At 42.1% G+C, this 23,597-nt stretch overlaps 1 protein-coding gene across 1 annotated transcript in view; it reads right to left on the bottom strand.

Moving 5' to 3' along the window:
• Positions 1-1,155: 1,155 nt before the first annotated feature.
• LOC126484436 (39S ribosomal protein L15, mitochondrial) overlaps positions 1,156-23,597 on the bottom strand; it is a 60,793-nt gene continuing 38,351 nt past the window's right edge. Inside the window, exons 4-5 of the mRNA XM_050107953.1 lie at positions 14,888-15,047; positions 1,156-1,563 (exon numbers count right to left, since the gene is read on the bottom strand). Coding sequence (XP_049963910.1) covers positions 1,262-1,563; positions 14,888-15,047 — 462 coding nt within the window. The 3' untranslated portion in view covers positions 1,156-1,261. The remainder of the gene's footprint in view (positions 1,564-14,887; positions 15,048-23,597) is intronic.

The raw sequence follows: 23,597 nt of genomic DNA, 5'->3' as shown, positions 1-23,597 counted from the left end.
AAAATTCCACTGCAACACTAAGGTGAAATGTGACACCAATGGGTTATGGTAGCAGACAATCGATGAGAGTACCTTTGCTAACAGTGTGACATTGCAAGCAGTGCCTTTCTTGGGGTCGTGACCGTATCAGTTCGAGCCTAGATAATTGGTAATCTACAGCCTGGTCAGGTGAGTCCCAATGTTAGCATCTGGTAAGAGCTGATGGTAGGGTACAAGTGTGGTGCAGATGCCATGAAGCCATTGTGCCAAGTTGTCAACAAGGCACTGTGTGAGCCGGTGGTCACTCCATAATGGTGCGAGATGATGTGTTTACATGGAATGCACTGGTTCCTTGGTCTAATTGAACTGATCATTGACTGGAAGTGGTTACGTTCAGCTACTTTGAGACCATTTGCAGCCATTCGCGGACTTCCTGTTACCAAAAATGTCAGCGGGTAACAATTGTTCGCAATTAATCTGAAGAAGATTCTGGACAATTCGAGTGAATGATCTGGCCACCCAGACATGAATCCCATCGAACATTTATGGGATATAATTGATAAGGCAGTTTGTGCACAAAAACCTGCACTGGCAACACTTTTGCAATTATGGCTGGCTAGTCCATGCCACATCAAGTTGCTGCACTATGGCAGGCAAAAGGAGTTCCAACATGATATTAGGAGGTATCCCACGACTTTTGCAACCTCATACCACATGTAAACTCAATTTCTCTGGCTTATTGATGACCATTTTATTGATGACCATGTGTGTCAGGAAGAAATATGTAGAGGTTGCGTAAGCTACTGCATTTGTTTCTCAAATTGGTCACAATGGAGCCTGAATGAAAGGTATGTCATTATTCCCACAAATACATCAAAGGCTGCAGCTATTTCTAGCAGGTGTGCAAATGACCATCCCAGTTTTGCCAAGCTGTTTGGAGCCATCATATATGCACAGTGTGTCCCTGTGTACATAGCCCAGTTAGTATAAAGCAACTGATAAGAGTTTCAGTCAATTTTCCACATTTGTGACAGCACAGCTAACTTTTGTAAATACTAGAGTATCCTGTCGATAGAAAGAATGAGGCAGAAATAGTAATGAGAGTGCAGAGCTACAACGGTAATGTTGGCTCAGAGAAGAATACACTGTGATAAGACAGCATGGGACACATTAGTATGGGAAGTAACAGGTTATATTTTATTACAATAATAGTTTCATCAATTATTTACACAGTGACATCCCACATAACATGAAAGCAACATTTGATGTTTCAAATCATAAACTACGATTTATAGAATTCCTTCAGCTGATCATCTGTTGGTTTCAAAATTACTTTATCTGGAAGGTTCACTACCCATCCTGGCTCTAACCCAAAGAATATCTGCCGAGGATCTTTCCGCATACAGAACATTGAATACAATGGGTCATTTTCAATTTCTGGAAGCTTGTAACCATATTTTTGTGCCAGCACAAATCTTTCCCATGAAACTTTTTCTGGATCTGCCAAGTAACCCCTCTTAGCTGGGTCAGTATAATATTCAATTGCATCAGCAGGTGGCAACATCCTTCGTGGTATAGGTTCACCTGTAAATACAAAAACAAACAATATTGTATAATGTACTTACTATTATAATTGTTTACATATGGAAAATTTATTTGAGGGAACTGCACGCCTGACACCGTGTCCCTGGCCTGATGACAAAACTTCCATCACTAAATCTGTGGCAGCCAGTGTGTTAAATGATGAGAGAAAATGGTAGAAAACAGTAACTTACTTTTAGAACTTTTATGTTCTTCTTCCAGGAAGGAAAAAATGGGAAGTGGGGTGGTCACTTAACCCAATGCTGAGAGGGATGTACCCTGTCTCAGTGACTACCCACTCCTTCCTAATTTCCCCAACCTGAAAAAGAAAGTTCTCAACGCCTAATTTTTCTATCAGTGGTGTTTTTTATATTTACTCTATAAATGAGTTTATTTTAAGACTGTAACAAGAGTTGGCATAAAGTTTATGATGGTTCAGGCTTTTTCTGCTACAAATACTACTCACAAGCTCCCATCAACATTTTAAACATGATGCTATTGCTTACTCCCAGGTAGATTCCTATAAAGTACAGCCTCATATGGCCCTTTCACTCAGTGGAGACTTTACACCTGTTGCACTAGAATCTTACCATGATGAGCTGTTGTGTCCAAATGCTCCACTGCAAATTAATCTAAATATGAGGAGACTGATGGTTTGTAAAATCAATGTTCTAGTCCACACTGAAGTATTTAAGCTTAACTTGTGTTTGTTCTTACATCAAATATACGTCAGTTACAGCAGCACTGCTAGCCAATGGTAAAACCCTCTGAATGTACTATACTGATTAATTACTGCCAATCGTGATTCATAGTCCTATGAATAGCTCTAGCTCTGTGCTCCAATTAAAATTCCATTGTGACTGACATTTTAATGAGGCAAGTGGTGTGGACCGAGCATCTGTTTCTCAGGATCCAGGTCTTGGCTGTGTTGTCTGCTGTGCTGCCACAAGCCTTGTTACGTGATGTGGCCTGCATGTTTCAGGATGGGGCAGGTGAAGCAGGAGGCTAGGGTGGAAGGGTAGAGAAGAGCACCAAATACAGTGATTTTCGCATATTCTATTGTGTCACTATAAAAATATTTTTATGCAAATAAGGCAAAACTATATCTACTCCAAGATGTTAGTACTATGGTAAACGTTTTACTTTCTTCGCAAACATATTGAAAAGAACAATGCTATATTCGCAATTTTTATCAAGCGATCAACAAAACTATTTGGTTAAAAACTCCGATTCTTTTGCATCTTATAGTCGAACACCACAGCCTGGCTTTAGCTGTCACAACTATTATGATGTTTTGAAATTAAGAAAACTACAGCAGTTAATTCCGGGAGCTTGTAGTGAAAAATGTGATCACTTGATTCATTAGATTCACAGGATTTTCAGTCATATTTTACTACATACAAATGGCAGCTATCATACCAAAATTGTTTTTAAGAGAGGAAAGAAAGCTATATCTCCATTACAATGTGGAATAAATATAATGATTCCCAATTCAGAATAAATTGGACATGCTTTCCAGTTTCAACATTTGCCTCACAACCAAGGAAAATCTCAGAAATATGGGACTGGAGCAGTTTTAATACTATGTACGCGGTCACAGCATGTCACTTTGTGCCAAGCTGATGGTGTCCCTATGTGGTATACTGATTTCATTCATTCTATAGTTTATCCTAACAAGATTAAATGAAATTAAACTGTTTGTTTGAAGCATTAGCATAAGACTAAAGCATTGGACTGGTAATGAAAATGTTGCATGTTCTAATACACATTCAAACTTTCTTAAGCTAATTTGATATTTTTGTCTAAGGAATCTATGACCTCATAGTAATGCTATCACACAATTAATGGCTATCATTAGTTAATATTGGTCAAAATTTCTGTAAATGGTTATCCTATGAAACACATTTGCAAATGTGATTGTACAACAGCTACATGATTTACTAATAACATACGAGAATTTGTACCAGATGGTGACTCTGAACCAGATTTCCTGACTGTTGCAAGTGGTCGCCTTGACCACATCGGCTATCACAGCATGCTTCCATATGGAGGCATATGAAGGGCTTGCATTGGTCCCAGAATTGTGCTTTGATAGCCAGTGTGGTTAAGACAACCACTTATTATAAGCAGGGAATCCAATATGTGAATACATTTCATAATTTAATATAGCTGTCAATCTCCAGTATTGTCTGTTTCCTTGGACATGCGGGCATGTCTGAAGGTTTCATCAAACTATACAGACACTGTAAAATACATATACTGCACTACTGTAAATCATCATTCTTTGGTCTTAGTTGTTGTTCAATGTACTTCACTGCAATGGAGATTTGCCTCAGCGCATGTGAATCATTCTGTAGCTGATATCAAAGTAAAATATATTTAATTTTAGAGCAAAATCATCAACTTAGCAGGGTACCCTAGGCACGTAGTCTTTGAGAAGCAGATCAGAATTGTTAATAGGAATTTAATGTGACATTTTTGCTGTTAAAATATATGAGCTGCATAAAATTGTCAAAAAATTCACAACAAATAGGCTGATAGAATAATTCCGAAAAAGGAAGAGAAACAGCATTTTGTTTAAGAGTCAGTTGGATACAGAATATTACGGGCACAGAAATAAGGCAATGGTTATGTGATTTGTTTTAGCAGCAAGATTCTGCTAAGAAGAGATCTTTAAAAAAAACTGTCGCTACAAATCCAGCTTTGCTCTACTTTCAAAACCTATATTGGTTTATAGCAGTTCTACTGTGTAGTGCTGCGAACTAGATTATGGAACTATTTCTTTTTATTCCCAATATTTAAATGTCACAGACAGAAAGGGATAAGTCGTCTGACAATGCATGCTATGTGAGCCATGTATTTACGTGGTCAGGGCACTGCACTGAAGGGGCAGGCTCCGTGAATACTGCAATAATGTTAGGGAATTCTCCAAATAAGAGAAGGATAATAGTGGGACCCTGCTACCTCTCACTAAAGTGACAGACAGAACTGCAGACCCATTAAAAGGCCACAAAATACTGTTGTGAGAATAGCAAGGGAAAAGTATGCAGCAGAAGAAAGTTAAGTAGGATCAAGTCATTTAAGCACTCTAGGAAATACGAGAGAGAATTTGAGAACCGTGTGATGAATTTCAATTATCATCAGGGTGACACAGCCTGACGTCACATTTAAAATTGCTATTGAAGAAAGGAAGGCTGTCTTAGAAGAAATGGAACTTTTCGGAGGCAACAAATTGTTACCAAGTAATGTAATGTATGGCTTAAGTTTCAAATTATAAAAAAAAAAAAAAATTAATGGAAGAAAGGTCATAATGGAGAAAGATGATACTATAGCACAGCAGTGTTGATTTATGAGGAAAATATCGAAAGGAAACTTTGAAGATTTTGTTTGGCTTGACAGAACTTGGGTAAATGCAAACCGTTCAGTGAGTATATGTTGGACACACAATTCAGTAATGGCACCATGCCATAGCCCATCGGTAAAGGTAGAAGACTGATCTTTCACCATGCACATACATCTGGGGTATGTTGTTGTTTAGATTGAAGAACACCTCTCAGTTCCACAAGGAAATGAAGAGACATTTCAGCAGTTGTTTAAAGAGTGCCTTCTGAAAAACTCGAGCAAGCCTTCAGTAATAGTGATGGACAAAGCCTTGTATTACTCAACTATTCTAAATAAGGCATAAACAGTAGCTTCCAGTAAGCATGACTTTATCAAGTGACTACAATCAAAAAACACTGCCATACCAGACAACTAAAGAAATAGAAAATTATTGGATATCATGGCTCAGAACAAACCATGTTTAGATCTATATGTGATGGATGAACTTGAAAAAATTAAGGCCATTTAGTTTTCAGACTGTCAGTGGCAGAACTCCCATTCCATTGAACTCATAAAGGCTCAATTTAAGGTCATGTGACAAGCAACAAAAAACGTTACCCCTAAGTTAGCAGAAGTAGAAAGATTGGCGAAGTACGTTATAAAACAAACTTTGTCATCATATTGGCATAATACTGTACGACACATGGAGGAAGTAAATAATGGAAGCATGGAAGAATGAATGTGTAAGGAAAAAGAACATTGAACAACTTATTTCATTAATTTATGAAAGCAAATTCTAGTGACCACACAGACTATAGTGGACGTAGCTAAAATATACATGGAATTTATCTTTTAGTGATATGTAAAATTGGTAATATACTATAACATCTATAGCAACAACCAGCCTACAAATGTTGAGATGAGACAGTCTACATAGGCCAATGGTACTGCCATGGTCACCCAAGGTATATCATTTGAGGAAATGGAATGGAAACTGATGCAGACTCTCGAATACCGAACTGTCTACAACAGAGTAAATTTCCTCAAACGAAATCCCTGTAACTCAGGGACTTCCTCCCACTTCAGAAACAAATATACAATTGGAAGCAAGATCAAGAGTTGAACCATGATAACTTGTCAAAGTATTTGGTAATCAACTTGAAAGGTCTCTGACATTTTGGAAGCATCGTCACAAACAGTTAATGGAAAAGTATCTGTGAGAAATAATATCATCCAAAGACTCATCAGCACAAAATAGAGAGCTCAACCTAAATGTCTGATAACACAATGCTTCTCTGCAAAAGAGTATGCAACACCTTTCTGGTACAACCCCGCACATCCCAAATTTGTTGACATGGCCAATAATGAGACAGTGTGCATAGTGGGTGGCACCCTAAAAGCAACGCTAGTCCAACAAAGTTGCCCCATTGTCAGCATAGCTCCACTGACAATCAAAAGGCAAGATGCAGCTGAGTCCAAAAGGAGGGGGCAGCCTGATGATCACAGGCACCCAATGTATGGCTACCAAATACAAAATAGCCAACTGAACTCCCAGAAAAGTTTTGTGCAAATGACCAACTGCTTGATGAGCTGCCCAATTTACGGTAAGAAAATTTATTGGTTGGTTGGGTGGAGAAGGGACCAAACTACGCGATCATCAGTTCCTCCAACCTTAGATTAACTAAAACCGATAAAATCACACATTAAAAGAGGGAACTACAATATCCATAAAATGATAAACTATTGACAGGGAAGGAAGGAAAAGGACAGAAGAAGAGGCGAGGAAAAGAAAGTGACTAATGACAGGGGCATGAAGGAAGAAGCACAGGAGACAAGAGAGATGCTCAAGACATAACAGACCCCACAAGGAAAGGAGTGGGAAGGCAGAGGGCCAGGGCAAACCACCAAGCCCAGTTGAAGCCAATTCAGTTGGGGCAAAGGGGGGAGCAAGAGGACTTGCCATCCCCTCAACTCACCGATAAGATAGAAGGTCCCTCCCTTAAATAAAGCGATAAAAACCCAAATCACGGATAATACGTAAAACGAGATCCGCCATTGAGGCATTGTCAGCCAACATCAGAGGTAGCGAGTCTGGAAAGCTAGAAGTCCCGCAGGGTGGCTCAGTTGGGGCATTCCAATAACATATGAGCCACAGTCAACATCGATCCACAACAACAGAGAGGGGGTCCTCACAACAGAGGAGATACCGTGAGTCAACCCAGTATGGCCGATGAAGAGCCGGCACAGGACAACAGAGGCCTTACGAGAGGCCAAGAGGAGGAGGACTGCCACGGAGTTGTAGAAACCTTAATCGCCCTGAGCTTGTTTGGCGAAGAAAGTATGCGCCATTCTGCATACCAAAGGCCAAAAACCTGATGACGTAATGCTGAGTGAATGACTATTTCCGGAATGCCAATAGCAAGAGATGGCCTGGTAGTAGGTAACTTAGCCAGTCGATCGGCAAGTTCATTGCCAAGAATCACAACATGGCCTGAGGTCCAAATGAAAACCATTGAGCATCCACGTTGAGCGAGGAGAGAAAGGGAGTCCTGGACAGCGATGACCAATGGGTGGCGAGGGAAGCACTGACTGATAGTGTGCAAACCGTTCAATGAGTCACTACAGATAGTGAAGGATAGACCTGAGCAGGAGCAGGAGCAAATATGGTCCAGTGCACTCAAGATGGCTACCAATTATGCAGTAAAAACACTACAGCCATCAGGCAAGGAACAAAGTTCTGTGCGTCGCGCAAAGGTGTAAGCAAAAACAGTGCGGCAAGAAACCATGGAGCCATCAGTATTAATCACTTCTGAACCCTGGAATGAACTGAGGAGACAGTAGAACTGAGGAGACAGTAGAAAAAAGGCAGGGTGATATCCGTATCTGGATAAAGGAGACCATAATTAGGGTGCTTTGGGGTGCAGCGAATGCAGAGCACATAAGATATCAGCTGTTGTTGGCGCAAAACTCACAGTGGTGGAATCCCTGCCTCTGCGAGAAGGCTTAGTAAAGGGCTAGTCCAGAAGGCACTGGTCGCAAGTCAGACCCCACAGTGGTGGATGGGGTCTAGGAGAACAGAGTGGTCTGCACCCCAGGCAGTCTGCACCCACAGACACCTAAGAACATTGAGATGGGACCAGCATGTCCTCTTCAGCTGGCGAAGATGAGGGAGCCTTGTCAACCGGGCATCGAAGACCAGACCCAAGAAGTGGTGGGTGTCCACGACTTCGAGGGGCTGGCCATCGAGGAACAGTGCCAGATGGGGATGGACGGTATGGCAACGGCAGAAATGCATGACACATGTCTTGGCCGCCGAAAACTGAAATCCATGGGAGAGAGTCTACGAGTGCCCCAGCAGATTGCATTCTGCAGCACCCCTTACAGAGGAAGCGAGATGGATACAAAAATTGTCGTCATACAAAGAGGGGGCCACTGTCGGCCCAACAGCTGTCACCAGACCATTAATGGCTATGAAAAAGAGGGACACACAGCACGGAACCCCGTGGAACCCCATTTTCTTGCCAGTGGGGAGTGCTATTGGAGCAGCCAACTTGGCCCTGAAAAGAGCAACAAGAAAGGAAGTTATGGATAAAAATGGGTAGAGCGCCATGAAGGCCCCAGTCGTGACGGGTGGTGAGGATGTGGTGGCGCCAGGTGGTGTCATAGGCTTTATGCAGATCAAAGAAGACTGCAAGGAGGCGTTGCTAATGGGCAAAAGCCAACTGGATAGCAGACTCCAGGTGCACCAAGTTATCCACAGTAGAGCGGCTACAGCGAAAATCACTTGGAGTTGATGACAAAAGGTCGCGGGATTCAAGGATCCAAAACAGCCGCTGACACACCAGGCATTCAAGGAGCTTGCAGAGGGTGTTGGTAAGGCTAATTGGACGCTAACTATCCAACTGAAGAGATGGCATCCCTGGCTTGAACACCAGAACAACAATGCTTTCCTGCCACTGGGTAGGAAAGACTCCCTTACTCCACAGACGCTTGAAGAGGGTCAGTATATGATGGTGGCCAACCACCAATAAGTGTTGGAGCATTTGGTTACGTATCCGATCAGGTCCAGGAGCCGCGTCAGGACAAAGGCAGTCGTTCTGAGCGCACTTTCAGGAGAAGGAATGTAGGCGGATACTGAGCCAATGCTGAAGCTTGAGCAAAGTGTTGAGAGAAATTTTCTGGTACAAAATCCGGTTTGATAAGGACAACACCATGCACAGAAATTCCTGCAACCCCGGTGGGAGGACCGTGACCAAAAATTCACCTGAGTTTCGCCCAGACTTGTGAAGAGGGGGTGTGTGGTCCATGGCAGCTACGTATCATTCCCAGCAAATCCATTTCTGAAATTTGATTAGGTAGCAGGCCCGGGCGCAGAGTCATTTAAAGACCAGAAGAAGAGCAGTATAAAGGTGCCACTTGAAGTGTTGAAGAGCATGGAGGCGGTCTTTTATGGCTGCAGCAATTTCCTGAGTCCACCAAGGGACCATCTTATGGCGTGGGGAACCTGAGGAAGAAGGGTTTGCTGAACAGCTGCTGAAAGAATGGCAGCAGTCAAAGACTGAGTCGATTCATCAACACTGTCATGTGGTAATACAGGGGGGAAGGGAGCAGAGGAGAAGTAATCCCAATCAGCCTTAGAGATGGCCCACCAGAGAGGGTGACAGAGTGAGACACACTGAAGGCAGGTCAAAACAATCGGATAATGGTTGCTGTCACGTAAGTCATCATGGAGTCCCCACTGAATGGAGGGAAGATGGATGGGACTACAGATGGAGAGGTCACTGGTAGAGAAAGTGCTGTGTGCCACACTAAAGTGTATGGGAACACCTGTGTTTAGTAAACAGAGGTCAAGTCCTGCCAGAACAGCTTCAACTGTCCTGCCCAGGGCAGTAGTCATATGACTACCCCAAAGTGGGTTGTGAGCATTTAAGTCCCTTAATAACAGGAAGGGAGAAGAGAGTTGTTGAAGAAGGGTGGAAAGGGCGTGGGATATGAGTGGCCTGTCAGGTGGGAGGTAGAGATTACAGATTGTGAGTGGCCAGATGGACCCTGACAGCAATGGCTTCCAGAATGGTATGGAGGGGAACCCATTTACTAACCATGTCCTTGCGGACCAAGGTGCAAACACCACCAGAAGCCCGTAAGGGGCCAATTTGGTTCCGACAAAGCGTGGAACCCACAAAGCGCGGGTGAGTAAGAATTGACAAAATGGGTCTCCCGGAGTGCAATACAAGCGGCAGAGTAGAAGGAAAGAAGGGGCTGCAATTCTGGAAGGTGATGCAAATACCCATTACAGTTCCGCTGGAGGATTCTCAAGTCAGAGTCCAAATGGGAAGCCAACGTACCAGAGTCGGTCACGCCGCCGAGTTGCCATCTGTCACCAATACGTATGTGGTAACATCCATGTAGGTGGGGTTAGACTCTATTGGTTCATTGACTGGAGGAGGGGAAGGCTGCACCTCAGGTGGTACCAGAGGGGCCTTGCTCTTGTTCTTGCGTTTCTGCTTCTTCTCTTGGGAAGAAAGAGAAGGGCAGACTTCAGTGAGGGCGGGCACAGAATTACATCGGACAATCTTGTTGCCCACCGGCCGGGGATCACACTGCCAATGTGGAGTCGTATATCGCCATTCAGGGGGTTGTCAGGAAGAGGAGTCCTGGGAGGGAGCTCCAGTACCGGCAGCTGCTGAAAAAGGGGAGCACTTCTCCGGTGGGGGAGGGGGAGCAGCACCCGAAGGGATGGGTATGGGTACTGATGGGGAGGGGGAGGGGAGTGGGGGGGGGGGGGGGAGGAGGAGGCTGAAGGCATGGGGTGAATGGGGTGGGGCTGGGAAGAGGAAGGGGTAGGAGGGGGAATAGACGTAATGGAATCAAAAGTAGAAGACATAGACATGGTATGGAGCCGGTCATACTTTTGACGAGCCTCAGTGTAGGTGAGCTGACCTAAGATTTTGTACTCTTGAATCCTTCTTTCTTTCACAAACACCGGGCATACAGGGGAGCGTGGAGAATGCTGTCCATGACAATTTACACACACTGGTGGGGGAACACAGTCACCACAGAGGGGGATCAGTGGTGCAGCGGGAAGATGTGTGTCCAAACCGTAAGCATTTTAAGCTTCTCATTGGTGGTGGAATATAAGGTTTTACATCACACTGATACACCATTACCTTGACCTTCTCTGGGAGGACATCCCCCTTGAAGGCCAGGATAAAGGCACCAGTAGCGGTGCGATTGTTTGGAGGGCCTCGGTGCACACGGCGGATAAAATGAACCCCTCGCTTGAGGTTAGCACGGAGCTCCTCTTCAGTTTGGAGAAGAAGATCTCAGTGGAAAATAATGCCCTGTACCCAGTTCAAAGATTGGTGGGGCGTGACAGACTGGGACGTCACCGAGACAGTCAAAAGCACGCAGGTCATCAGATTAGGCAGCAGAAGATGTCTTTATGAGCAAAGCACCGGACCGCATTTTACCCATCGATTGCACTTCGCCACACTTATCTTCAATCATCTCCATGAAAAACAAAGGCTTTGTCATGGCAAAACTTCCGCCATTCGTCCTGGTACAAACCAGGTAACGAGGGAAAGGTTTCAACACAAGCTGGCGAGCTTGACCCTCCTCCCAGGGGGTGGCCAGGGAGGGTAAGGCCAAAGGATCAGAAGAAGGAGTGTCATGTCTTCTATCACTCTTAGAGATGGCCAGTACAGTGAAGCTTTTGGCACTTCATGCACAAGGCATCCACCCTTATACCACCCACTCCGATCAGGGGCTCACACTATGGGCACCACCCAGCCACAGCAAGAGCTGTCTGGCACGGTGGCCACTGTCGGGAGTTTTGGTGCCCCAAAGTTATGAGCATCGAATCCTTGGCATACACAAGGCATTAACAGCTCGGATACTAGCAGTGTGATCCCTGTGGTTTTAGGGGGGGCTCAGCCAAGTGGGTACTTAACAGCCCCAGCACACGGACTGGCTACCATGCTGGCGACTTAGCTGGAGGGGGGCCAGGGTGCAAAGGGAAGTGGAAGGGGGAGGGGGAGGGGAGGGGGGAGAGGAACCTGCACCATGGAAGTTAGGTAGGGAGTTCGTCCCCAAATGGCTCACACTGAACTGAAAATTTTGGGAATGGAGGTCAAACGCCAAGGGGACCAAAAAAAGGAGATGAAAACAGCAAACTAAACAATAGCACAGATGAAAACAAAGGCAAGAGGATAGCCAGGCTGACATAAGTGCACTAAGAGGGAAAAGAGGGGGCAGGGACAAAGGAGTAAGGATAGGGAGGGAGAGGAACGGGGATGGTAATGCAGCCTGGAAAGGAAGGGAGACTGCAACAGCTCGGGGCCCCAAGCACGCCACACACGTACCCACAAAAGGACTATGGGCCCCATGGGGTGAAGAAAATTTATTGCAAAACTGTGTTAATCAGAGGCTAATAAAGCCTAAAGAACAGCTGGCTGTTGGGAATCTTCTACATTTCTGACTTTGGTGGGTTCTTAACCACTTAAGAACTAAGGGCACATGGTGTAATATCAAACAGAGAAAAGGGAGACATAAAGAGAGTGACTCCTGTAAATGTTTGCAACAGAAGATCAACATCGTCTAATGATATCGCCAAAAACAGGTAAAACTAGCACATTCATTATAGCAAATGACAAAGCCATCCATTTGGCCGATTACTGGAAATATGCTCTAGTTGGTGACCAGGACACTGAAAGTAAGTAGATAAGCAAAAAATGCCTGAACCCGAAAACACACTAACCAGCTCCTGGCCTACCACTGAAAACTGCTCACTATAAAAATATCCACTGCCGAGGGCACAGCTCTCCACTCCCACTTGTCTGCATAACCCTATCCCTTCCAGAGCTTGTTGTGCTACAACTGCAAAACTACATATTCATGAGTGTACTTTTATTACTGTGTGTTACCTGATCAGCCAGATATTCAAGGTAAGCATCTCAGCACGCTGATCATTTCAGTGCCTCACAATACATGTCTTTGGGTGAGGAATAAACAGAACGTAAGCAAAAGTTAATCTGAGTGACTTGCAATTTGCTTAATATCTAAATTACACAACTTACCCTTATGTATGAGTAATGTTTACAATGTCATTGAATTGTTACAATTTTTTTAATGTAACAAAGTCATCATTTTTAATTGGCCTCACTCATTAGCACCATAGCCTAAATTAACTATGCAATCACTACTTATGTTAATCACTGATAAATCTAATTACCAGTAACCTCAGTGATATTCTATATTAAGACTACTTACTCTGATGTTTTAGTGCTGCTTTTCTTTGTAATAGAGGAGAGAGAGAGAGAGAGAGAGAGAGAGAGAGAGAGAGAGAGAGAGTGTGTGTGTGTGTGTGTGTGTGTGTGTGTGTGTGTGTGTGTGTGTGCGTGTGCGTGTGCGTGTGTGTGTCCGGCAGGAAAGTCGTATTTCAATATCGAAAGTCATATATTCTAATAGTGCTGAAGTATGCTTACATCTGTGCTGCATACTTTTACATGTATGACATTGTGTCATAAATGCTGTCCAACAACGGTCTGCATTCATGCAAAAATTGGATTAATAAAGACCGATTCATGCATCAATTTTGAACTAATAATGGTGCTGAAACCACAAATATATGTGGTACTTGTGTTGCATACATATTGTGGGTAACATTCTTGGTTATCAGCTGACTTACTGCTGGTGTGCCTGTCATGTTCATTACACAGTATAAATATAAAAAGTTAAAAATAATACAAAATTCAAGTAAATGGCTTGTAGCATGCAGAGTTTGGAATACAGGTGAGATCTTAGTCTTGTTGCACTTGTCACACTGATACAGAGAAACACGATTTGCCTTTTGCAGGTTCATCCTCTACTTACTGTGCTATCCGAGTATGACTTGTATCCTCCCTCATAGTATCTCATCTCTTAATCTCTTACTTTTTGAACTTCACTGAAGTTCTCCGGCATATCTTGTAGGACTAGCACTTCTGGAAGAAAGGATATTGAGAAATGGCTTAGCCACAGCCGTGGTGAGGGGGGGGGGGGGAGCAGGAAGTGGTGGTTTTCAGAAAGAATCTTTCGCTCTGCAGCAGAGCCTGTGTTGTTTTGGAACTTTCTTTCAGAGTAAAACTGAGTACCAGACTAGTATTCTAACAATAACGTTTGGAAAGTAGGTGAGCCTTACTGGTTCAAGTAAAGCTGTAAGGGCTGCTCATGAGTCTTACATGGACAGTGCAGTTAGTAAGTGCATTGCCCAATGATGGCAATGTTCTGGGTTTGAGTTACAAATCCGGTGCACTCTTTGAATCCGATAGGAAGTTTAAAAACAGCACACACATTGCTGCAGACTGAAAGGTACACATTGCTGCAGTGCTGTTGGAGTCTTAGCAGTATCTATATCTGGTACAAATCGGACCTATTGTCATGCTGCCTTTAGTTCTCAAAGTTCTGCCTTTGTATGAAAAATCTGAGTTGCCATCTATGGTGAATACAATACAACTTGCTGCACTATGAAGGCAGAACTTCATTCTATGAAATCAGCTATGTAGGTAATATCAGTGGCAACCTACTCCAACTTGGCAATCACGCCTTTCATTGCTATTTGTTTTGCATGACAGTGTGGGACTAACCTTCAAACCAGAAGTCAGCCTACAAGTTAATTTACAAGAGAAAAACAATGAAACAAAAGCAGGATGTGTAAATGTGTGATTGTGTGAGAGAAAAAGTATCAGAACCCTGCTTTTTTTGTATTCTATTCATTGTTTCAAGGGCATGTATAAAAAGTATCTTGAGTCTGCATTGTAAGTTACTTTGTTTGCTCTCGGCTTCACCCTGTTCACTGACCATTTCCAGTGAGTGAAATACTGCCTTCAAAAGTTCAGTGTTTGAAGTCTTCATTTTTTAACACCGTTACACAATGGGCTGCAACTTAATCAGTACAGACACTGTTAACCCTTGTACACCCCCACTCACTACATCTATCACAACTTTAGAGAGATAGAGTCACAGATACCTTTCATAAAGAATTTTTCTGGGTTTATTGCTGCCCACAAACTGTGTGTATCATAAAATGCTGTTGTGATCACACCTCCATTTCTTTCAATAGCTGCAATCACAGGTTCTGTTGTCCATTGAACTTCTATGTTTACTTTAGCTTTAAATATATCTGCTCCCTGAAAATATACAAATTAAAAACAAATTACTTTTTAAGCACACAAAAAATAGCTTTATTATTAATGTGCTAAATACTAAATCTAAGTTTTACAATTTAAATTTATCATCTGATCACAACTAATCGCACAATGGACCTACTTACAAATTACTCTGAAAATCAAAAACACTAGCACACATACAGATAATGACATAGGAAAAAATCATAGAAAACTTAACTCTGAATGGATGAACAAGGATTTGAATCATCACCCTCCTACATTTGAGTTCTACATTTATAAAAATAATGAGACAATTAACTCCATTTAAATGCTTAAAGCAAGCATTATAAAATCTTGAGCACACAAGAGAATACATTACAGAGTCTCCTTAGTAATTATAGTCATAAGTAATTGATAAGCTAGCTGCTGTAGTGGAGAGAGACCACACACAGTCACAGTGAAAGGAATGGTATGATATGTCACATATTTGGGATGTTGTCAAACCTTTTACTGCCTTTTGGCAAAATAGTCAAGTGCAGATTGTGAAAACCCTTCAAATCAACACATCTAACCATGAGTGCCTGATACACAGGATACTTCAGTTTCAGTTGTACTATCACTGGGATTCTCATATGCTAGCATGTACACTTCAATTTGTGGAAAACATCCACCACCACCACCACCACCACCACCACCACCACCACCAGAGAGCCACATGAATCAACTGCCACGAGCAATAACATGCTGATGATGTAGCCACTGTCAAGGATTATAATAGCAGACAAATGTGCAAGAGAAAACAATAACTCATCAATTTCATATAGGACAACAACTACTTGTGAGTAGCCTCACCACACAGAAACATATTCCCCATACATGAGATACATTTAAGTTCCCTCCTCCTGGCACAGTTCATAATTTCCATGTTGAGGAAAGCTCTCTAAAAAGTTTGCTGGCTGTGTCTCTTATTTTCATAATCCACTACTGCATAACACTATAAGCTAACTCCAAGAAGAGATCTATATGTAGCATATTTAGTTGCCACTGTCACATTTCTTTCACTTTATCACAACAAATTGTACTAAAAACCATGCATATTAGAGTTTGAGGTGTAAGTTAGGAATTGCATGCTTGATGTTATTCATGTTTTCAGTTCTAAAATTGAGAAGTTTTAAGTTTTTCATGTTTGTTCAATCCACAGTGTTTACAAGATCATGATACAGAACAGTAATGTTCCATGACATGACATGTGCTATGCGTTGATTGGCTGCCAGCTAGAAATCAAGCAGCCCCCTGCCAAGTTGATTTAAGTATTTGCAAAGCTAACAAGTTGCATTTGTTGGTTTTCATATTTGTACTTATGTATTATGAAAATATGCAGTTAACGTGATACACTGCATTAAAGATCACTGCAAAATTTGTAATTTTTGGTATTGGATTTTCATTGTTTTTGTTGTTGATGTATAGATCAGGCTGGAGTGCACTATTTCTCCCTAAGGCCATATTCCAAATCTTTTCCCTAATAAACTGCATACTTACTTCATGTTATGCTGTTTTCAGACTCATGGTATGCAACAGTTAGACAAGAAAACAGAACTCTACCACAATACATCAACAAAAATAAACTTGCTATAACACACTTTATCCCGTAAAAGCCTTCTGAAGGCAAGTAAATTTTAGCAACAAAAGGTAACAGGACATATTTTATGTGTGTATTTCTTTTAATCATTTTTGAAACTCTCACTAGGTAGTGCCACTTTTGTTGCCATATTCTAATGCACTCTAGCAACACATTTACAAACTTGCATGCCTTTCTTATGGCAAATGGAACTGCCAATGCCAGAAACAAGAAATTATATTCAACACTATCAAAAAATTAATATTAAATGTTGATTAACAATACATCACAAAATAATAAAGATATAGAGACACAGGGGATTCAATAGCAAAGCTTCAGCTGTTCTGTCGATCCCCTTTCACTGTAAGCTGTGGAACGTGAAAATCAGGTGGAGGTTGGTAGAACACCTCTAGGCTGAATGAACAGGAACCTTCGGGAGTCCCATAGATGCTGTTCTCCATAGAAGGCGTGTCCCAAAACTACTTCTACATGGAGCAAACCAGCATTTCCAGGTACAACCTTAAGACTAACTACTACCTATTCGAAAAAAATCACTCAGTCTCAACAGTTTCAAAACACACTGACTGTCATTATTTAAATCCATGTGGGAAACACTTTAAATGCATATATTTTGGGGTGGCTCCACCTCAGAGCCTGTAACTCAAACCGCACCTGCTTCCTCCATTTATATAAATCTGCTCACCACACATCACAGATATCAGCATGAGTACAGGAATACCAGAAAAAGATTGCCTGCGTTGGTATACGAGGGGCGTTCAGAAAGTAAGCTCCGATCGGTCGCGAAATGGAAACGACTATGAAAATCCGATAAAGCTTTGCACAGATGTGTTGGGTAGTGTCTCTAGTATAACCCCAGTTAGCATCACGTCGCTCTTCTCATTTCTGAGCTCGCAGTGAGTGTGTAAAGATGTCTAGAAAATAGTGTCTGCCACCAAGTACGAGGGCCTGGTGAGAAATTTCGCCTGAAGCTATGCAGCTAACATTACATAACTGTCGTGCTGTTTCTTCTTCAAGACAATTCTCAGCCGCATTCTGCAGGGGCAATGAAGATGCTCCTGCATCGTTTTCAAATGGAAATGTGAGATTACCCACAATACAGTCCGCAATTGTCTCCCCCTGAGTTTCATCTCTGGTCACATGAACCGCTGTCTTTGAAGACAACATTTTGACACAGACAACGAGGTGTAGGCCAGCATGGAGAATTGGCGGAAAGCACTGGCGGCTGCCTTCTATGATGAGGCTACTGAAAAGTTGGTACAATGCTATGACAAAAGTCTAAGTCAGAACGGCGACTACGTAGAGAAGTAGCTGAAAGGTGTAGCTAATTGTTACAAGTAAAACATTTCTGATGTTCACTGTGGTTTCAATTTGGCAATCGATCGGAGCTTACTTTCTGAACAGGCCTCGTATGTTAGTACAGATTGAACACAGGTATAGGTATGTCGAAATCCACACAAGATGTTACATCTTGCTTAGCTACAGAGCCCCATTCTATCCCGAGGGCACCTGACCTGCACATTAGAGATGGCATCAAGTTAAATTTGCAAGTCTTTGGCCAGTTCAGACTGATTTCAGTGGGTTATGACAGCAATTGTGGATGAGGGTGGCTCCCAATACTCATGGTGTTTCCATGGGGTTCTCACCCTGATGACTATGCCCTCATCAGGGCAAAACGGGATGCTACGTACTTCCTGGCAGACGTGTTTAATTCATTGCGCTTAAGAGTAAAATACGGCTGAAAGCAAGGGGAAACTACAGCCGTAATTTTTCCCGAGGACATGCAGCTTTATTAGAAGAAAGAGTAAGAAAAGGCAAACCTATGTTTCTAGCATTTGTAGACTTAGAGAAAGCTTTTGACAACGTTAACTAGAATACTCTCTTTCAAATTCTGAAGGTGGCAGGGGTAAAATACAGGGAGCGAAAGGCTATTTACAATTTGTACAGAAACCAGATGGCAATTATAAGAGTCGAGGGGCATGAAAGGGAAGCAGTGGTTGGGAAAGGAGTGAGACAGGGTTGTAGCCTCTCCCCAATGTTATTCAATCTGTATATTGAGCAAGCAGTAAAGGAAACAAAAGAAAAATTTCGACTAGGTATTAAAATCCGTGGAGAAGAAATAAAAACTTTGAGGTTCGCCGATGACATTGTAATTCTGTCAGAGACAGCAAAGGACTTGGAAGAGCAGTTGAACGGAATGGACAGTGTCTTGAAAGGAGGATATAAGATGAACATCAACAAAAGCAAAACGAAGATAATGGAATGTAGTCAAATTAAATCGGGTGATGCTGAGGGGATTAGATTAGGAAATGAGACACTTAAAGTAGTAAAGGAGTTTTGCTATTTAAGGAGTAAAATAACTGATGATGGTCGAAGTAGAGAGGATATAAAATGTAGACTGGCAATGGCAAGGAAATCGTTTCTGAAGAAGAGAAATTTGTTAACATCGAGTATAGATTTAAGTGTCAGGAATTCGTTTCTGAAAGTATTTGTATGGAGTGTAGCCACGTATGGAAGTGAAACATGGATGATAAATATTTTGGACAAGAAGAGAATAGAATCTTTCGAAATGTGGTGCTACAGAAGAATGCTGAAGATAAGGTGGGTAGATCACGTAACTAATGAGGAGGTATTGAATAGGATTGGGGAGAAGAGAAGTTTGTGGCACAACTTGACTAGAAGAAGGGATCGGTTGGTAGGACATGTTTTGAGGCATCAAGGGATCACAAATTTAGCATTGGAGGGCAGCGTGGAGGGTAAAAATCGTAGAGGGAGACCAAGAGATCAATACACTAAGCAGATTCAGAAGGATGTAGGTTGCAGTAGCTACTGGGAGATGAAGAAGCTTGCACAGGATAGAGTATCATGGAGAGCTGCATCAAACCAGTCTCAGGACTGAAAACCACAACAACAAGAGTATAATTTGGCATGGTCTTCTGCTTCAGCATTGTGCACTAGTTGTACGTTTTTTTTTTTTTTTTTTTTTTTTTCACCAAATAAGGCCATGCTAGTCACAGCAATAGACTCAATAATGAGACGCTACACTCAAATTCCTGTTCTGTAGCAATTTGTCTGTAAAAATGGAGGGGTATTTTGGAGACAACAAATACAGTTGTCCCCAAATACTCTAGTCTGTGCTAAGAGGTTTGAAATTTTGAGAATGCCTCTCATTTAAAAGAGTACGAAAGAGAAAAAGTTCCATAATTCATGTGAAGATAATAGCTTCTTGGATACTGCAAATGGAAATTTCCAGAGAAATGAAGCAAAATAATAGTTTTTAAAAAAGCCTGCTACTAGAGGTTCACATGGCAATTACTCCATCCACATGGATCTGCCCTGTCACATGGATTTAGAAATAAGGCAAACAAAAATGTACTATAAAAAAGTATGGGTGGAACAACTGAAGACTACATTCAGAAATTTTAGCATATGTAACAGTAATAATGGCTGAAACATTTAGAACAAACAAAAATTGAATCTGCAGCTGCAACAGAAATTAATGCACTATGGAGGGTGCAGACAGGAGTGTCTCATTCTGATCCCACATGTGCGAATGTACAGCGATATGCAAATATTCTACGTAACTGCAGTTCCAATATATTATCCTCGTTACTCAGTCTTGAGAGTTATAGATTATTCCACACTTCTTATCACTAAGACTCTTATATTATAATACTTGTAAGCTGCTCTGAACATATTAATGTGGAAATAAATGTCTCGTTCTATCCGATATCCACATACCTGGTGAACCCGACGAGATAGCACTACAACGCAACATGCCGTTTCAGCGTCACATTGTAACACGAATGTCTGTCACTTCTGCACAAGCTGTGCATGTTCTCTCATGAAAATGTACAATTCACTAGTCACCACAGAACCAGCTGCAAGCAGCACAATTAATACAGTTACAATTAAACCATTCTGGCAACACAATGTTGTGTTACGGTTCATGCAACTTGAAGGCCAGTTCGTCCTTGTGCAGATATCAGCAGGCAATATGAAATATAGGTATGTGGTTGCAGCCCTTGTGGAGGACTAGCCACAGAAGTACAGGATATTCTAGTTGCCCTGCCAGACACCGAACTACGAGGTGTGTTTTTTAAGTACCGTTTTGAAATTAAAAAAAGACGTGATAAGATATCTCAATAATTTTATTTTTAGATGAAAGCCTGTACCTTAATCTACTTTTCTACATAATTTCCGTCAGTATTGAGGCACTTGTCATAACATTGTACCAATTTTTGAATACCCTCCTCATAGAAGTCTGCCGCATGACTTGTTAACCATTGCATCACCTCTGTTTTGACTTCGTCATCGTCTTGAAGACACTGACTGCCCAGGTGTTTCTTCTGGTGCAGGAATGGATGGTAGTCACTGGGCGCAAGATCAGGGCTGTACAGAGGATAATCTAGAGTTTCCCATTGAAAAGATGTGATCAACGACCGAAGGACGCCCACTCCATTGTTCATCATGCACATTTGTGTGGCCATCTTTAAATGCTCTCACCCACTTTCTTACCATTCCATCACTCATAATGTTTTCTCCGTAAACTGCACAGATCTCATGATGAATATCGATCACTTTTAGGTCTTTAGCACTAAGAAATCTTATAACAGCTCGTACTTCACAGTCAGCGGGACTCACGATTATCAGAAGTATCTTAAACACTCAGTACACAATGTAAACAAGGAAGAATCAGACTGTAATGGTGTCAGTGCATAGACAACAGATGTAGGTACGCAGTGCGCATGCGCAGAATGCCGACCGCAGCGCTGCGGCCGTGGTGTGGCAAAACGGTACTCACTTAAGAAACAAGTCTCTTACATGAATCAATCAAGAACTCACTGATGACACGTCTGTCACAATCACAGACAAAGTGAATAGAGAAGCTTTTGCGGACTGAGGAGCTGAGCAATCACATCCCGTCACAACTTTTCGCTGTCTGCACACATTGGTAAGCAACACAGTGAGCAATGATGTGCTGTGCAATACTTGGTATTCCGATTACCCTCAGACACTCAAAAAAATTCTGATGGTGTGCGTGGACGATCTAAATGCATTAGCTCAGACAGTGGACAGGATCGTCAACAAATATCGTGCAACAAATGTATCAACACTGACACCATGACAAAAGAATGTGCCTGTAGTGGCATTAGCATTGCTACAGTCACAATTAGTGGAACTTACCATACAAGTAGCCATATTACAAATTATGCACACCCATCAGCAACTGCACCACCAGTTGTCACGAAGTCGCAGCCTCTCACCATCAGCACCAAGTATTTCCCGATATTACACAACGTTCAGCAGCAATGACACATGAATGTACACCACTGTGCACGTGGAAACCATTGCAGTAACAACTACTTCTACCAGCAGTATATGCCGACTTTTTGTCATAGAGCACAACACGAAGTTACAATACCTAGTGGAGATGGGGGCAGAAGCATCAGACTAGGGCAACTTGTCTACCATGCTGGAGCTGCAATGACTTATCTGTTTGCTGCTAATGGCTAAGATTAAAACATTCGGCTGGGTTACATTGTTGCTTAACCTCTGACAACAGTGTACATTTGAGAGGCAGTTCACAGTAGCTGATACATCACACCCTATGATAGGAACCAATTTCTTATCCTTTTATGATTTGATACCTAACCTATTATTCCAGCAGCTGATTGATTCAATTACAAACCTGAATACTCCAGAGAAGGCATGTTGTGTCACCCGGAAGATCGTACATACTGTCGCAGGAAATATGCGGCACACAAGATTACTGAATGGCTTTCTTGGAATCACTCAACAATCATCTACTCTCCACCATTTAAACACACAATGGTGCATCATGTTTTCACCATTCCAGCCCCACCATCTCACACTTGCTCTAAACATTTGATGTCAGAGAAGTTGAAAATTGTGAAGCAGGAATTCTGTAGCATACTGCCACACGTCATTTGCAGCTTTCTGTATAGCAGCTGGGTGGCTACAATCCATGTGATACCTAAGAAGAAGAATGGATGGCATCCATGTGGCGATTACTGTCATCTCAATGCGAGGACCATCCTGGTTTGGTATCCATGTCACACACAGAAGAATTTTCTTCCAGTGTTCATGGTAAGACTATTATCAACCACTGATCTTGTCCAGGTATACTGTTATATCCCTGTTGCTACAGAAAATATTCACAAAACAGCAGCGACAACATAGTTCAGCCTATTTGAGTTCACTAGGATGCAACACAGCACAAACATTCCAATATTTCATGGATGAGATCACTAAGGACTTAGACTTCTGTTGTGTCTACATAGATGACATACTGGAGATGCCTGCATCAGAAGAATAAAATTTTCAGTATCTGGCGCAGGTATTTTATAGCAAATGCACAAAAGGCTTGGTAATGAATCCTTCAAAGTGTACTTTTAAAGTGAGAGAGGTGCAATTTCTTGGTTGCATGGGAGACTAGCATGGTATTCGACTGCCACAGGATAAGGTAGGAGCCATAAGCAAATACCCTCACCTTGTTACAATCAGATGGGTAAGCTGTTTTCTAGTTGTCATAAATTTTTATCAAACATTCATATACAATCATGCATTGATAACTCTCCTCCTGAATGAACTTCTTAGAGGTGCTCCAAAGCCAAATGCAAATGTGTATTGGACAACATAGGTGGATGACACTCTTCAAGCTGTGAAAGCATTAACTGCAGAGGTTGCACATTTGGCACAAGCTCCACTAGCGCTTATGGTTGATGCTTCATCTACCACTGTTGGTGCTGTACTCTAACAGCAGGTTGAGCATTTTCGGCAGCCCACTGTGTTCTTCTGTTGTCACCTTCGCAGCAGTGTTGGAAAACATGTGATTGCGAACTATATGCCACTGTCAAGAAGTTCAGGCATCCATTAGAAGGTTGACTGTTCACTATTTATACAGATCACAA

The sequence above is a fragment of the Schistocerca serialis genome, chromosome 6, assembly GCF_023864345.2.
Source record: "Schistocerca serialis cubense isolate TAMUIC-IGC-003099 chromosome 6, iqSchSeri2.2, whole genome shotgun sequence".
NCBI lineage: Eukaryota > Metazoa > Arthropoda > Insecta > Orthoptera > Acrididae > Schistocerca > Schistocerca serialis.
The sequence above is the reverse complement of the archived record's forward strand: the minus strand, read 5'-3'. Positions and strand labels throughout refer to the sequence as shown.